Source organism: Indicator indicator, chromosome 24 (genome assembly GCF_027791375.1).
Source record: "Indicator indicator isolate 239-I01 chromosome 24, UM_Iind_1.1, whole genome shotgun sequence".
In the NCBI taxonomy this organism is placed as follows: domain Eukaryota; kingdom Metazoa; phylum Chordata; class Aves; order Piciformes; family Indicatoridae; genus Indicator; species Indicator indicator.
Genome location: NC_072033.1, coordinates 5,571,728 through 5,586,606, shown reverse-complemented (window position 1 = coordinate 5,586,606; position 14,879 = coordinate 5,571,728). Strand labels below are relative to the sequence as shown.

At 53.6% G+C, this 14,879-nt stretch overlaps 1 protein-coding gene across 1 annotated transcript in view; it reads right to left on the bottom strand.

Annotated features, from left to right (window-relative positions):
• The window catches only part of PLCG1 (phospholipase C gamma 1), a 51,237-nt gene that overhangs the window by 2,703 nt on the left and 33,655 nt on the right, over positions 1-14,879 (bottom strand). The window contains exons 9-27 of the mRNA XM_054391756.1: positions 14,507-14,608; positions 13,666-13,784; positions 12,638-12,723; positions 12,220-12,340; positions 11,369-11,537; positions 10,808-10,930; positions 9,807-9,908; positions 9,394-9,581; positions 8,454-8,654; positions 7,872-7,991; positions 7,407-7,587; positions 7,000-7,077; positions 5,929-6,032; positions 5,611-5,707; positions 5,448-5,520; positions 4,537-4,694; positions 3,276-3,372; positions 2,595-2,819; positions 1,618-1,766 (exon numbers count right to left, since the gene is read on the bottom strand). Coding sequence (XP_054247731.1) covers positions 1,618-1,766; positions 2,595-2,819; positions 3,276-3,372; positions 4,537-4,694; positions 5,448-5,520; positions 5,611-5,707; positions 5,929-6,032; positions 7,000-7,077; positions 7,407-7,587; positions 7,872-7,991; positions 8,454-8,654; positions 9,394-9,581; positions 9,807-9,908; positions 10,808-10,930; positions 11,369-11,537; positions 12,220-12,340; positions 12,638-12,723; positions 13,666-13,784; positions 14,507-14,608 — 2,493 coding nt within the window. The remainder of the gene's footprint in view (positions 1-1,617; positions 1,767-2,594; positions 2,820-3,275; positions 3,373-4,536; positions 4,695-5,447; positions 5,521-5,610; positions 5,708-5,928; positions 6,033-6,999; positions 7,078-7,406; positions 7,588-7,871; positions 7,992-8,453; positions 8,655-9,393; positions 9,582-9,806; positions 9,909-10,807; positions 10,931-11,368; positions 11,538-12,219; positions 12,341-12,637; positions 12,724-13,665; positions 13,785-14,506; positions 14,609-14,879) is intronic.

Genomic DNA, 14,879 nt, shown 5'->3' with positions numbered 1-14,879 from the left:
GCCTTGGTGGGGACATGGGGCAGTTTTTGCCAGAGGACAAAAGGCTCTCAGCCCATCTCTTAAAGGAGACGGTGACAGGTTATGGCACAGTGACTCCTGCTAGCTGTGGGTTGCAGCTGCTTACCCAGATACAGCAACAGTTTGGAAAACAGAAAGGGATTTTTAGGGAGATGGTGGGTATGGGGTTGATGGTGCAGATGGGACATGATGGGGTTCTTCCCTGAGCAGGGCAGTGGCTCTCTGAGGTGGGATCAGTGCAAATGTGAGGTGGTCTCCAAGGAGCTGCAGTTTGTGCATGTTGTCAGAAACCTGTGAGCAGGAGTGAAGCTGCCTTCTCCCCAAGGTCTGCTTGAGACACAAGGGAACATGCAGAGGACACTGCTGACCCACAGGTAAATAGCTTGGCTCTGATATGTCTAGGAATGCCTCACAGGCTAGTGAGACAGCCACTAGTCCAAACCTGACAGCAGGCTGGTTTGGCAGAGCTGTGACCTTCCCTGTTCCTGCAGGAGCCTTGTCTGGTGAGCTGTCCCACAGCCCTGCAGAGCCTTTGCTGTGTGACTCCCTGAGCTGACACAGGAATAGTCCAGCCCCAGTCTCACCATCCAGGAAGAAAAAGCTTCAGTGAGTAGCTGCAGTCTGTCCTGTGGTACCCCCCCACCAGCAGCCCCCTGTCCTCTTATCATCACAGAATCAGAAAACAGTTTGGGTTGGAAGGGACCTTTAAAGATTATCTACTCCAACCTCCCTGAAGTCAGCAGGGACATCTGCATCTAGAGCAGGTTGCTCAGAGCCCAGTCCAACCTGGCCTTGAACACTTCCAGGGATGGGACATCTACCACCTCTCTGGGCAACCTGGGCCAGTGTCTCACCACATTCAGCAGAACAATTTCTTCCTTCTCTTGTCTAAAGCCCTCTTCTAGTTTCAGTCAATCACTTGTCCTGTCCCAACAGGTCAGTTTGTCCCCATCTTCTTTATTTGGCCCCTTTAGGTACTGAAAGGCTACAAGAAGGTCCCACTGGAGCCTTCTCTCCTCCAGGCTGAACAACCTCAACACTGTCTCAGCCTGTCCTCAGAGCAAAGGGGCCCCTGCCCTTGCCTCGTTACTGTGGTCCTCAATCACTAGGAGTGCAACACAGAAAAAGGCTAAATAGTCCACTCTGACTTTGAGCACCTTCCCAAGAGGGAAGAGGACACAGCAAGGTCAGTTATGTGGAGTCCAGAGCAGTTCAGTGACAAAGAGGGAACAAGGCACAGCTCTTGTGTTACCCAGTTTGAAACCACCCTGCACTCAGGCTGTCCTGGCCAAGGCCCAGGGACAGGGATGTCACCTCTGCAGCTCGTGGATGCCACCTGCTGGCACTGGGCTCTGGGTGGGAGGGGTCCCGGGAGGAGCACCCAGAGCTGCTCCTGCTCCTCCTCTCTAGGCACCCAGAAGAGCTTCCCTTAGCAGCACCCATGGGGCTCCCCCTTCAGCGAGGGCTCTCCAAGCTCTTAAGCACAGGCTGAGAGGTTTGGTGAGGAGCAGCTGCAGACAGAGGTCAGGAAACCCATCCTGTCACCCAAGGTTGGTGCCACCTCCCGGACCTGCTGCCACGCTGGGATGAAGCACTGACCTCGATGGAGATGGAGAGCGGCTCCACGCCCCGCAGCGTGCTCTTGTCGAAGGGGTCGAAGACGTCGTCCCTCATGTTGGTTGGCTGCAGGACGTACCCACACTGCCCGCTGGACATGAACAGGGCCTGGTTCATCTGCATGGGCTTGTCTGGAGAGCACAGGCAGGAGATGGAGAGAAGAGACCTTGTGCCCCTTCCACAAGCCAGAGCACTGGGGGTTATTGGTGCCTCATGTGGAGACCTTTGCAAAGGGACCTGGACCATCCCTTGGCAATGCCTCGCTGCAATGCCACGACCTCACTGCAGCCTGTACATGTGCTTGGGCCACACGCATGATCTGCCCAACTACCCCCTTCTTATCCTCCCTCTCCTTTCAGCTTTCTTTGTGCTGGCTCTAGTATTTGCCAAGCCCTGTGAGACGCTTGAATTTCCAACAGGAATGAAAACTTCATCAGGACAAAAGAGGAAGGTAGGTTTCTGGTGGGTTGGTGAGCTGAGCAAGCTCACAACAGAACTTGGCAAGGGCCAGGAAAAGGGGAAGGCTGGGCTGCATTGCAGAAGCAGGAGGAGAAGATGGGGAGGGGTGAGAAAAGCAGTGAGTTAGACTCAAGACCCCACAACCAGCCAGTGTCCCAGGGCTGGGACTGCCCTGCCCCTTTGGTACATTCCCTGCCCACTCTATCTGCTGCCAAGGACCTTGGAGGAACTCCCTGCTTCCTTTGCTACATCTTGTTCTTGTGGCCCCACAACCTCCTGGCTCAGCCCAGGTCAATCCAGCCCTCCAGAACACATCCCTACTGTGGCAAGCACAGACCTGGACATCAGGTTCTGCTCCCTGCAGAGCCCCTTCTAGACCCAGAGCCCCTCCCTAGACCCCCTGTTTGCCAGCATCAGGCTAGCAGGGGTACAGGCAGGTGCCTAGGAAGAGGTGCAGGTACCCCAGGAGCCTGACCACCTTCCCTGCCTGCTGCCCTCACCTGGGGTCTGGAAGTTGAGCGCTACCAGCTGGCTGCCACAGATCCACATGGGCAGGGGGTCGTAGTTGGAGGAGTCCAGGCGCTGGCCCTTGGGGTAGATGCGGGAGAGCTGCAGGCGGTTGTACTGCAGGAACTTCTTGCCTTTGATCTTGTTGACATACTTCTCTGCCTTGGTCTCGGGGAAGGAGGACATATCACGGTAACAGGCCCTCTCTGTGCCAATCTCTGAGAGGAGACAGCACAGTGTAAGCCTGGAGCACTTTCTAGACACTTCAACCATCCCAACCCCCCCCTTCCTAAAGCTATCCTCTCCCACCATGGCTCAGCCACCATCATCAGGTTGTGCAGGCCCAGCTCTGCCCCAGCAGATGTTTGCTAGGTGCCCAACATGGATGTCTGAAAGCATTGAAACTGTTCTTGGTGATTGGACAGGATGGTTCTCAACACCACTCCCTCAGTAGTTGCTCTGCACAGTGACAGGTCCCAGCAAGAGAGGGATGGGGAAGGGAAATTCTACCCTCTGTAAGACATTTCTGCAGCGCCAATGTAATCTTCTTCCAGCTTGCTTTGGACACCTGCCCTCTGCTAAGCTCTAGCCAAAGCAGCTCCTTGGGGCACACCATGGGGTCTGCAATGCCATGGGCACTGCCTACAGTGGCCACTAGACCAGCAGATGCTCACTCTCTTCATCAAAGGGCACAGGTCGACAATAGACCACCAGCTCTGAAAGCTCCAGGGCAATTTTCTTCCTCCTCTCCATCATCTTCCCTTCAGAGAGCTGCCAAGAGAGGGAGAGACATGTCAGGGTCAGGTAGGAAGCAGCAGCACTGGATAACCAGCTCACCAACTACAGTCAACAGTAGTCCTGGTCTGGTGTGGCTGCTCCTACCCGTGCTATGGCAACCATGAGCAGGTCTGCATGGGGACACACTATAAAAGCACCCATGGGATAGGACTCTTGGTGAGTCTTATCTCCCGCCTGGAGACTGGCACCAGGAGCAGGGCAGCCATGGCCTTGTAACTGAGCCTTGTCACCCTGTCATGGATATAGGTCACCCACCTCCCAAGGCTACAACACCCTCTCTATGGACCAGTCCTCACAGCTGCCCAGCCTGAGCCTCTCAAGCCACATGCGTGGCCACTGCCCCTTGCTGTATTGCCAAAGATGGCTCTGGCACTGTCATCTTGCTGAACATGAGCCAGCAGTGTGCCCAGGTGGCCAAGAACGCCAATGGCATCCTGGCCTGCATCAGAAACAGCATGGCCAGCAGGAGCAGGGAAGTCATTCTTCCCCTATACTCAACACTGGTTAGACCACACCTTGGGTACAGTTCTGGGCTCCTCAATTTAAGAAGGACATTGAGATACTTGAACATGTCCAGAGAAGGGCAATGAGGCTGGTGAAAGTTCTGGAGCACAAGCCCTGTGAGGATAGGCTGAGGGAGCTGGGGGTGTTTAGCCTGGAGAAGAGGAGGCTCAGGGAAGACCTTACTGCTCTCTACAACTACCTGAAAGGAGGTTGTAGCCAGGTGGGGGTTGGTCTCTTCTCCCAGGCAACCAGTGGCAGAACAAGAGGACACAGTCTCAAGCTGTGCCAGAGAAGTTTAGGCTCGAGGTGAGGAGAAAGTTCTTCACAGAAAGAGTAATTGGCCATTGGAATGTGCTGCCCAGGGAGGTGGTGGAGTCACCGTCCCTGGAGGTGTTCAAAACAAGATTGGTGCTTGGAGCCATGGTTTAGTTGTCAGGAGGTGTTAGGTATTAGGTAATAGGTTGGACTTGATGATCTCTGAGGTTTTTTCCAACCTGGTTGATTCTGTGTGATCTTTGTAACTGCTCTGCCAGCTGGCACAGGCTCTGCCCCACCACCACCCCCCTCAGCCTCCTTGGCAACCCAGGATTTGGCAAGGAGACATCTTCCCTGCCCAGAGCTGTGGGGGCTCACCCGTGCATCCGCCGTCTGGGCTGCTTCCCGGATCTTCTTCACCCAGTCCACCAGGTCCTCGTGTGTGTCGGCTGCCACGTCGAGGGAGAGGCGCGAGACGGAGGCCATGCTGATGGAGAAGACGAAGAGGCGATTGTTCTTCCCCTCGGGGCGGATGGCTGTGCGGACACAGGGGCAGAGGGCAAGGTCACAAGCAGATGCTGAGCCAAGTCTCTCACACCACACAGGGGACAGGCACTAGAGGAACTCGCGTGGCTGCCCTGGGACTCTTCAGCTAAGAGGAGAAGCTTCCATTGCTGGTCACCAGAGGCAACAGATGGAGCTCATGGGGCCTTTGTGATGCCCTCTTCCCCTCATTCCTGCATCTTTTTCACTATGTGCCCTGAAGTGTCTGGGTGGAAACAACCATCTGGAGCACAATGTCCTCTGGGCTTTGGGGAGCTGAGGGACAGCAGATAGCTGCAGATAGGACCTACCTCAGCCAGCACCCAGGAGCTCAAGAGCCTGGGGCACCCTGTCCAGGAGGCTGAACTACACATATGCAAGAGAGGACAAACCCTAACAGGAAAAGAGAAGCCTACAAATTTGGTCTGAACTCCCTTACTTGTGGGGCTGCTGTCTTGACAGCAGGTTCAGGTTGTACTGGAGCAGCTCCTTGCCACAACCCCGTGTGCTTCTTGGCTGTACTCATGCTGCAAGGACACACCTGAGCCCAAACCTTGAGGCACCCTGTGCCAGGAGCAGCAGCAGCAGAGCATGCCACTGCATGGGAAGCACACACCATAGGCTGATGTTCATTTGCAGAAGGCACTGAGGTGTCTAGAGACAGATGGAGACCAAAGCCCAGCAGCCTAGGAAATACACAAATGGCCACAGCACCCTCCAGTTCTCCACCCCTCCATGGCACTCACCAATCTGGCAGGAGGGCACATCCAGGACACCTCCAAGCAGGTCCCCCAGGGGGCTGTTCTCATCCAGCTGCTGCTGGGAATGAAGCACAGGCAGGATGGTGCTGGGCTGTGCACATCACTCCTACCCTCCACCCCTCCCTGCCCAGCTCGGGCACACACTCACCTCCCGCTCCAGCTCCAGGCTACTGGGACCAGTAATTTCCTCTACGTAGTTGGAAGGGAACCACAACTGCTTCTTGCCACCATAATCTCCTCTCCACCTGGAAGAGGAAGAGGGGACAGCATTAGCACCCACCACAGGAACCCAGAGCAGCTCTTCCTCCATGATCTGCTTTTAGGGTTCATGAGGCTTTGGGGCCATGCAGCTAGTGGACAATCCCCTATCAGAGCCAGGCCTACAGGAGACACAGCTTTGTATGGATGGTGACACCAAGGACTGATGGTGTCCTGGAGAGAAATAGGAAGCCCAGGACCAACTCACCATCCTCCCTCCTGTTTTTCCACATTCTGGATGATGGCATTTTTGGTGAAGGTGAGCTCGTCCTCCCGCTGTGCCTTGTAGTCAAACAGGGCTTTGACTGCACACTGCAATGAGGAGGAGTCCCATGAGGCCAGGCAGTGGATGGTCACACAGACAACAAACCCCACAGCATCAAAGAATCATAGAACAGTTTGGGTTGGAAGGGACCTTTAAGGATCATCTAGTCCTGCACTCAGCAGGGACAACTGCAACTAGAGCAGGTTGCTCAGAGCCCCAGACAACCATACCTTGAACACCTGCAGGGATGGGACATCTACCACCTCCCTGGGCAACCTGGGCCAGTGCTCCACTACACTCAGTATAAAATAATTTCTTCCTTCTATCCAGTCTGAATCTCCCTCTTAATTTAAAAACATCATCCCTTGTCCTGTCACAACAGGCCCTGCTAAAAAGTCTGTCCCCATCTTTTTTATCAGCCCCTTTAAGTACTGAAAGGCCACAAGGTGGTCTCCTTGGAGCCTTCTCCAGACTGAGCAATTCCAGCAGGGGGGTTCCAGCCCTCTGATCATTTCTGTGGCCTCCTCTAGACCTGCTCCAACAGGTCCATGTCTCTCCTGTGTTGAGCACTCCAGAGCTGGCCACAGCACTGCAGGAGGGGTTTCACCAGAGTGGAGTGGTGGAATCCCCTCCTTTGATGAGAGCTCACCTCCCATTGTTTGCTGGGGCTGTGAGGCAACGTTGTGTGCAGGCAGCATCCAACCCTGCTGCCAGACCCTAGTGACCCTTGCAGAACAAATAAAGGCCCCCAGTTCTGCCAGACCAGAGGTCACAAGTCAGGTGTGGTTCTGCACAGGCACTTTCCTTTGGGCTAGAGCCACTGATGGGTTTAGTTTGGAGAGTTCAGAACAAGGGGTAGCCCATCCTGGGAACCTTCAGGCTCAACCTAGAGCATGTCCTCCTGCATGGTCAAGAGCTGGGTGTGTAAAATAATACAGCTCTAGGAAAACGAAGAGATGCTTGCTACACTCTCAGGCTCTGCAGGTTGTTTCATGCCAAGCAGTGACAGTGTACCTTGAAGGTGGGCATGGGGTTGGCTTCCACGTAGAACCCAGGGTGACGTCCCTCATAAAGGGCTCCATAGTCCGGCTCCTGTCAAAGCAAAGGGCCAGTGGTGACAACTGTGGTGTGCAGAACCTTGGAGGAGGTAAGGAGAACACCCAGGGAGGAAAGGAGACCAAAGAGGACACTGCACACAGCAAACAGACGCCTAAGGTCACCCTCCCTACTGATCTGGATCAGAGGTGCAGCCATAAATCTCATCCCAACTAGCAGCTGTTTGCAGCAGGGCATGGAGCTCCAAGAGATGTGCGTTGTGAAGTACAGAGATGGCTCACACACCACCACGTCGAGGCACCAGCTCAAAACACACCTGTCCCTCACCCTTTAGCTTCTCTCTTCCAAGAGCCACCCAGACTCACCGCTGTCCCTATCTTCTCCAGTGTCTCCTCGTTGATGGGGTACCTCAGCTTCATCTTGCGGTACAGAGGGTGCTTCTCATAGTAGCTGATCAGGTCCACCAGGCTCTCGAACTCGGAGTTGCCAAGCAGCACGGTCTGGCCCTCCTGCTGCACTCGGCAGTGTTTGATCTTCCCTTCCGCCCTGACAGGTGGAAAAGCAGAGAGAAGCCACTTAGCACCTGGCAAAAGAAAGTCTCATCCAAAATAAAGACACGCAAGCAGAGAGGTGCTCCGTAATGGCTGAGCACAGCCATCTCCTATAGGCGATGGAAGGAGAAGCAGGGTCCTGAAGGCTCTCAAAAGGCTGTGAGACTTATCCAGGAGCTAGAAGAGCCCTGGGAGGGCTCACATCATGCTCATGGCCCCTCTGCTGCTCACTCAGGTGCTGCAGCTCCTAGCCCTCCACCCTCCTTCCCAGGGACGCACCGGAAGGAGATGGCATAGGAGCTGGGCTCGCTCCTCTTGCGCACCAGGAAGGCTCCGTCGCGTGGCACCCGCATCAGCATGTGCTCAGCTTGGGCCCGTGTCAGGTTGGCGTGGTACCACCTGGCAGGAAAGACACGTCACTGTGCACAGCTCCACACATCCAGCTCAGCCCACACCTCTGCTGTGCCACTTGCCTTCCCCTCCAGCCCACAAAATGCTGCCTGAAGCCTCACAAGGAGGACAGGAAGCAGAGAACATCACATATAGAACACTACAACAGGGCTGTCTTCTCCTTCCTGAGGGACAGGTGAGAACAGAGCCATTTGGAGACAAGCAGCATGGGTGAAGGAATCCTAACCAAGCCCAGTACCTCCTCCTTCGCACTGGGCTTCCAAGACAACCAGCTCCATCAACCATGAAGCTGGCTGGCATGGCTGCTGTGACACAGAGTTCCATGGGGAGCAGATGGGGACCAGGGAGCCACAGAAAGGAAGGAAGAACCCTGGCAAGACCTGGGAGCTTTTCCCATGTGGTCCCAGCTGCCCAATGGACACAACCCACCCTACTCAATCAAACACTCACTCTTTGCTCTCATGGGCATTGGTCTGTGGCACTGGCTCTGTCAGCCTCATCTCAAATTCATTGCACCTCAGTGGCACCTCCTGGTAGTGGGTGATGAGGTCGTAGAGGCTGTCGAACACCAGGTTGTCCGTCAGGAAGAACTTGGGGCTGCCGGCATCCTGCCGTGAGTGGATGCGGCAGTGCTGCACCTTCCCATTGCGCCTGCCGAAGAGCGAGGGGGAAAACAGAGTTGACTCTGGAGATTCTGCCCCAGGCACTTCTCTAGCCTGGGCATGGCCCTCCTGCCCCACAGGGGACCCCTCACACAAGGATTCCAAGGCACTTGACCCTTCTGCACCGGGACAGTGCATTGACATAGAATCATAGAATGGTTTGGGTTGGAAGACACCTTTAAAGATCATTGAGTCCAACCCAGCACTGCCAGGCCAACACTAAACCATGTCACTCAGCACCACATCTATATGGCTTTTCAATCCCTCCAGTAATGGGGACTCCATCACTGCCCTGGGCTTGACAACCCTTTCAGGGATGAATTTTTTTTCTAATATCCAACCTAAACTTCCCCTGGCACAACTTGAGGCCATTTCTTCTTGTCCTATTGTTTGTTCCTTGGGAGAAGAGACCAAGCTGCACCTGGCTCCAACTTCCTTTCAGAGAATTGTAGAGAGCCAGAACGTCTCCCATCACCTGGCTGAAAAACCCCAGTTCCTTCAGCCACCCCTCAACAAGACTTGTGCTCTAGACACTCCACCAACTTGGTTGCCTTTCTTTAGACACGATGCAGCACCAGATGCTGCGGCACAGGAAAAGGGGAGAAACTTTCTCTCCCAACCACTGTGGACTGGAACCCCCACCACAGAAGATGGTGTTAAGATGAAGACTAGATGAGGGCTAGCCAAGGAGCAACATGGAGCAGCAGACCGACACCTGTGTCCCTCACCAGAAGGAGAGGGTGTAGTCTCCAACGAAGGTCTCACTCTCCCTGACAAGGAAGGAGCCATCAGGAGCCCCTGTCTCGATGCAGTACTCTGTCAGCAGCCGCTCCGCGATGTGCCGCCCGTCGCGCCCCGCTCCCAGCTTGCCGTGGAACCACTTCTCCGTGGAGTGCAGCTCGGTGCTGTTGCTCACCTGGCGGGGAAAACACACCACCTTGGGTTACTGAGGGCAGGCTTGTAGTGTCTGCTCTGCTCAGAGGTCTTCCAACCAGCACCAGGGAGTTCTTGAAGCAGCTCCCACCCTTCCCACCACAAGACGTCCCTCTCAAGTCAGCTGGCAGTGGACATGCACAGTGCCTTGGCCAGCCAAGTTCTTTGTCCAGAGGAACAACTCACTGTCATGCAAGGCAGCCCTCACCTCCTTTTGCTCTTCCTCATCCTCATTTCCTTGGTCACTGGTTGTCTCCCCAGAGTAATAGATCTTACTGCTGGTCAGGACAAAGTAATGTGGGTTCCACTCCTGCAAGGAAACAAACTCTGGGCTAGAAGATCTCCTGAGGAAGCACCAAACTGGCCCACCACTATATGCAGGATCTTCTCCTCCTGATCAGCACAAGCAGTGAGGGACAGCTGGGTTTGTGAAGGATAGTCACCAGCAACACTGATTTCAGTGGAGTCACAGAAGTTTCCAAGTCAACCCTCAGATCCTAAGCATGGATTTAGCAGCAGCGAAAAACCAGCATGTGATAGGTCTTACATAGAAAGGGACTGCAGATCATGTTGCAAACACCTCAAGACATACTAGAAGGAGATGACCAAATGAAGAGCAATTCAACACAAAAAACTCTCTGCGTGGATTCAGCACGGGGGGGCTCTCAGAGGTGAGGGTATCAGAGGTGGTTGTGCAGCTTTACCACTGCACTTTCCTGTTTTCCTAAAACCTGCTTGGTTCCTATGTGACTCTGCAAAGCAGCTGAAGAAGTGGGCTGTGCAGAAGGAAATGCAGGCAGGACAATGGCTGCTTGGTGCTTCACAAGGCAGAGTGCCTGTTTTAGTTTAGTTTGGTGTGCTGTGTGTAGGCACTCAGTGGGAGGCAGGTCTAGAAATGCAGGCCACCACCAGAACTTCCTGCAGCAAGAGATAGCACAGAGATTACACAAGAGCAGCTGCAGCGCCTCGGCTCACAGCTCCCTCTAGCTTAGCCTTCTGCCTCTAACAAGAGCCAATAGGAGATATCCAAGGAAGAGAATCCCAGAGAGCCAGCACAACCCCCAGCCTTCAGAGACTCCTGGGAAACAGGACAGACCAACAGCCCCTTGGACCATTTGCACCACAGCCCTTCCTTCCAGCACCACATGTGCCTTGCAGAGTTCCCATGTCATTGAGGAATCCCCCAGGATGATGGTGACAGTGACATACGTGATTGATGGGGTCTTCCAAGTAGAGGATCCCATTCTTGATGGAGTTGCTGATGTCATTCTCTGAGTACATCACAGATGTGGGTAGCTCCTCGTAAGCACTGCCCTCTGCCAGCTTCTTGTGCTGTGGGATGAGAGAGTGGTTCAAGCACCTTGAAGGGAGCCCAAAAAGCAGCACAGATTTCCTGGTGAATGACCTCAAAACTCCAGGTCTCCTACACTGAATTCCTCTGGATTAAAAAGGTTAAGGTAAGATCCATGCCACAGATATCATCAAATGGCACTGAAGTTCCACCCTTTCTTCCCAGTGGTGATTCCTGCAGCAGAAATACAAATGTCCCCCAGGCTCCAAAGAAAGGCAGCAACCAGCTGCTGAGCTCATTTTGTAGCAGCTCTGAAGCAAGAGAGCACTTCATCTCCATTTGCTTTTACCATCAGGTCTCCACTTCCACCCCAGCCACTGCCAAGCCCTTCCAGAAGCAAGCAACTGCCCTTGGTCTCACACCCTTTCTGCCCTCATTATCTTTCCACTTAAAGGACTTTGCTGGCGAAAGGAGTTCACCTTGATAAGAATCTTCCTCTTGAGCTGGTTTGGAGAGGGAAGGCCATCAGCAGAAATATCTACTGGTTTGGTCAAGAGCATGTCCCCAAAGACCTTCTTGAAATTCTGAGCCATGTTCCTCTGCTGAGCAATGCTGCAGTGGTCCTCAATGGACAGAATGACAGGGAAACTGGGAGAAGGGAAAGAGCTGTCAGAACATGAATGGTGTCTGGATAGAACCAACAGCTTTTGAACTTCACTTCAAAGCAGAGTGCAATCTCTCAAAGTGCAATCTGCACCCACAGTGACCTGTGCTGTCTTCAGCATTCAATGTAACCACCCTAGAGCAAGGCATCCCCACCCCTGCTGGCAATGCATAGAGGGGAGGAGGACTATTGGGGTTTACAGAATCACAGAATCAACCAGGTTGGAAAAGATCTTTGAGATCATCAAGTCCAACCTATCACCCAACACCATCTAATCAAGTAAACCATTTTAAACTCTTCCAGGGACAGTAACACCACCACCTCCCTGGGCAGCCCATTCCAATGGCCAGCCTCTGTTTCTGTGAGGAACTTCTTTATAAGATCAAGCCTAAACCTCCACTGGTGGAGCTTGAGACTGTGTCCTCTCGTTCTGTCACTGGTTGCCTGGGAGAAGAGACCAAGCCTTCCCTCCTAAAATTCTTTATCTGGGAGAAATCTGCCTTTGGCTGGGAGACACAACAGTATGCTTTCTTCCCATCAGATCCCAGGTCTCATGCTGGATCTGTGGGTAAAGGCGGGCTTCACCTTGCTACAGCCTCAGCTCTAGCCACATTCAGCCTCCCTGGCAGTTCTGCTAGCTGAAGTCCAGGTCCCTGCTGTACTCACTCGGAGGTGACAAAGGCATGCTCCTTGATAGTGACCAAGACATCGGAGAACTTGATCTTGGTGGTTAAGGTGTGTCCATGGTAGATGACCGGCATACCATCAGGACCATCCCAGCAATCCACTGAAAGAGACCGTGGGGTAAGCTTAGCCCAAAGACTGGAGCATAAGCAGGCCATGGACATGAGGTGGGCAGCACTAAGCTCTGCTGGGTGATGACAAAGGAGCAAGATGGAAGCCCAGATCGTTCTGGGTGACCCAAAGCTCGGGCACGTCCCACCCAATCCCATAAAGCAAACATCCGCCCTTGCAGCACATCCTGCCACATCAACCTTTACCCATGCCTTGCATGCAAAGCCCTCCCTGACCATGACAAGCTACCAGGATGCCAGAGGCAGAGGTGGCAGCTCTGGGTACTCACGCTCGATGCAGCGGCATCCCATGCGCAAGCAGCGGGCATAGGCCTCCAGCGAGGACTCGCTCGAGAACTGATCCCCCGTCAGGTACCTTCCAGATGAGAGGAGATATCAGCAAAGCAATGTGCTCACCATGGGCATAGGTGTCTGCTGGACAGCACAGGCCTGCCTCTACGATGTAAGGAGCAGTGAGAGGGATTTTCCCCCAGACCTGCCATCTGCCCCAGGTGAGGAGTTCCACTGCTCCTGCTGCAAGGGGCTGCAAGCACTTCTCTGAGGTCCAGCCTTGCTGCTGGCTCTTGAGATAAGCCTTAGAGAGTGATATCAGCATTGGTGCCACAAAGAGCCCCCTGTACCCAACAGAAGCAGCTCAAGAGCAGGGCTAGACCAGCTCAGGCAGGAGCTCGCTGCCTGCCCTCCAGCCTGTTCAGCTGGCTTAGGCTCTTGGTCCTTTAATTTGGGGCTGAGTACTGCCACTGCTTTCCACAAACAGGCAACAGAGAGAGCTTGTCTGCAAACAAACAGTTCCTGCAAGATTCTTCTAGCAGCAAAGAAGGCAAATGGCCAATTTCAGCCTGCCAGGTTTCTATTACATCTGTCCTGTGTGGAAGGTGACATTGCTAATGGCAAGAAACCACCAGTGACAATCTGGGACTGGAAAGCACAGTCTGTGCAGATGCGTGCTGCTGACAAGGTCTGAGCAAAACACTGATGGTAAAACAATGGATGGAGGGCTGGGGCACCAAGAGGAAGGCCTCCAATGTACTGACCCAGGTTTGGAAGAGTCTGCTTGACCTATCTACCCTTGAGTACCCTGGAAACATTCCAGGCCAGGTTGTTTTGGACTTTGAGCGACCTGCTCTAGTTGAACATGCCCCTACTCACTGCAGGGGATTGGACTATATGATCTTTAGAGGTCCCTTCCCACCCAAACCAGTCTATGATGGGGCAAATTCAGGAGAAACCCCCCCTGGCAGAGGGGAGGAGGACGCTAGGAGCAAACAAGTGGAGCGAGCCATCCCCTAGGCCTTACGTGTTGTGTGAGGAGGAGATCCAGTAATGGGAGAGGGGGTTGTTCATGTTCTCTGGACACACCATGTCCAGCTGTGAGTTCCAGATGCTGTTCTCTTTGGAAAACAGGAAGGTGAGAAACTGCTCAGGAAGAAAGAGAAGCACGTTAACAACACAGAGCTTCACACACATCTCAGCCTCTGTGGCAGCAGCTCTGGGGCAGGTGCCATGTGCTAAGCTCAGCTCAGGCTGGCCAAAGGCAACCAGGACAGCTCACAGCTACCTGAGCCAGCCTGCTCGAGTAACCACAGCTTAGGCACTGCCACCTCTCCTCTGAGCTGTGCCAGACATCTGTGGACAAATCCTCTGCCCCAGCTGGAGACAAATGAATCACTTTGCATTTTATTTTGCAGCTCTCTAAGGCCATGTGGGTCAAGGGACCTTTGTGTGGGAGCTGGTCTAGAGTGCCAGTGACATGGTCATCTCCAGTTGTTTTTATTCTTTTGTTTTCAGCTCTTCATGCTTTGAAGAGATCCTTACATGCCCCAAAAGGGGCACTAAGCCAAATGCAGCCCCTCTCCTCCCCTAAATGAACTGCCTGATGAGCTCTCCCAGCTGCACACATTCAACATGAGAGCCCAGAAGTCATTCCCTCCATCAACCAGCTCTTGTGCAACACAGTGATCCACCACACTCACTTCCTACAGCACTGCAGCTTACAGGAGCTGTGATCCTTTAAGCACCACCATGCCACAGTGAAGACACAGGGCAGCAGAGCTGTCACACCACAGCACACACCCCACTGGGGATACCACCCTCTACTCCACCCCACTCCACACATGCTGGTGTTCAAGGTGTCTTACCTCATCCAGGGAGAAATAAGGCTCATCAATCTCCCTCAGAGGATCTCTCAGAAAGTTGAACATGAATTCCTGTACCTGAAGGATATCTGCAGCCCAGAGCTCCTGCAAACCCCAAGAGAGACATAAAAAAGAAAACATTTCAGAAAGAATCAAACCCATTAGCAGCTCATCCAACTAAGAGCTTTAAGTAGTAAGTTTAAGACCACCTCTGCCAGGAATTCAACCATCAGCCACAGAACATGCAACTGCAGACATCTGCCCCATTTCCAAGTGGCCTTCATTTCTCTATGCCAAGCATTTTTCTCCTCTGATAGCTCCTTTGCACCCATCTGCCATCCCTTCTCCTTTGGCAGCAGAAGCCAGCTCAGCTTCC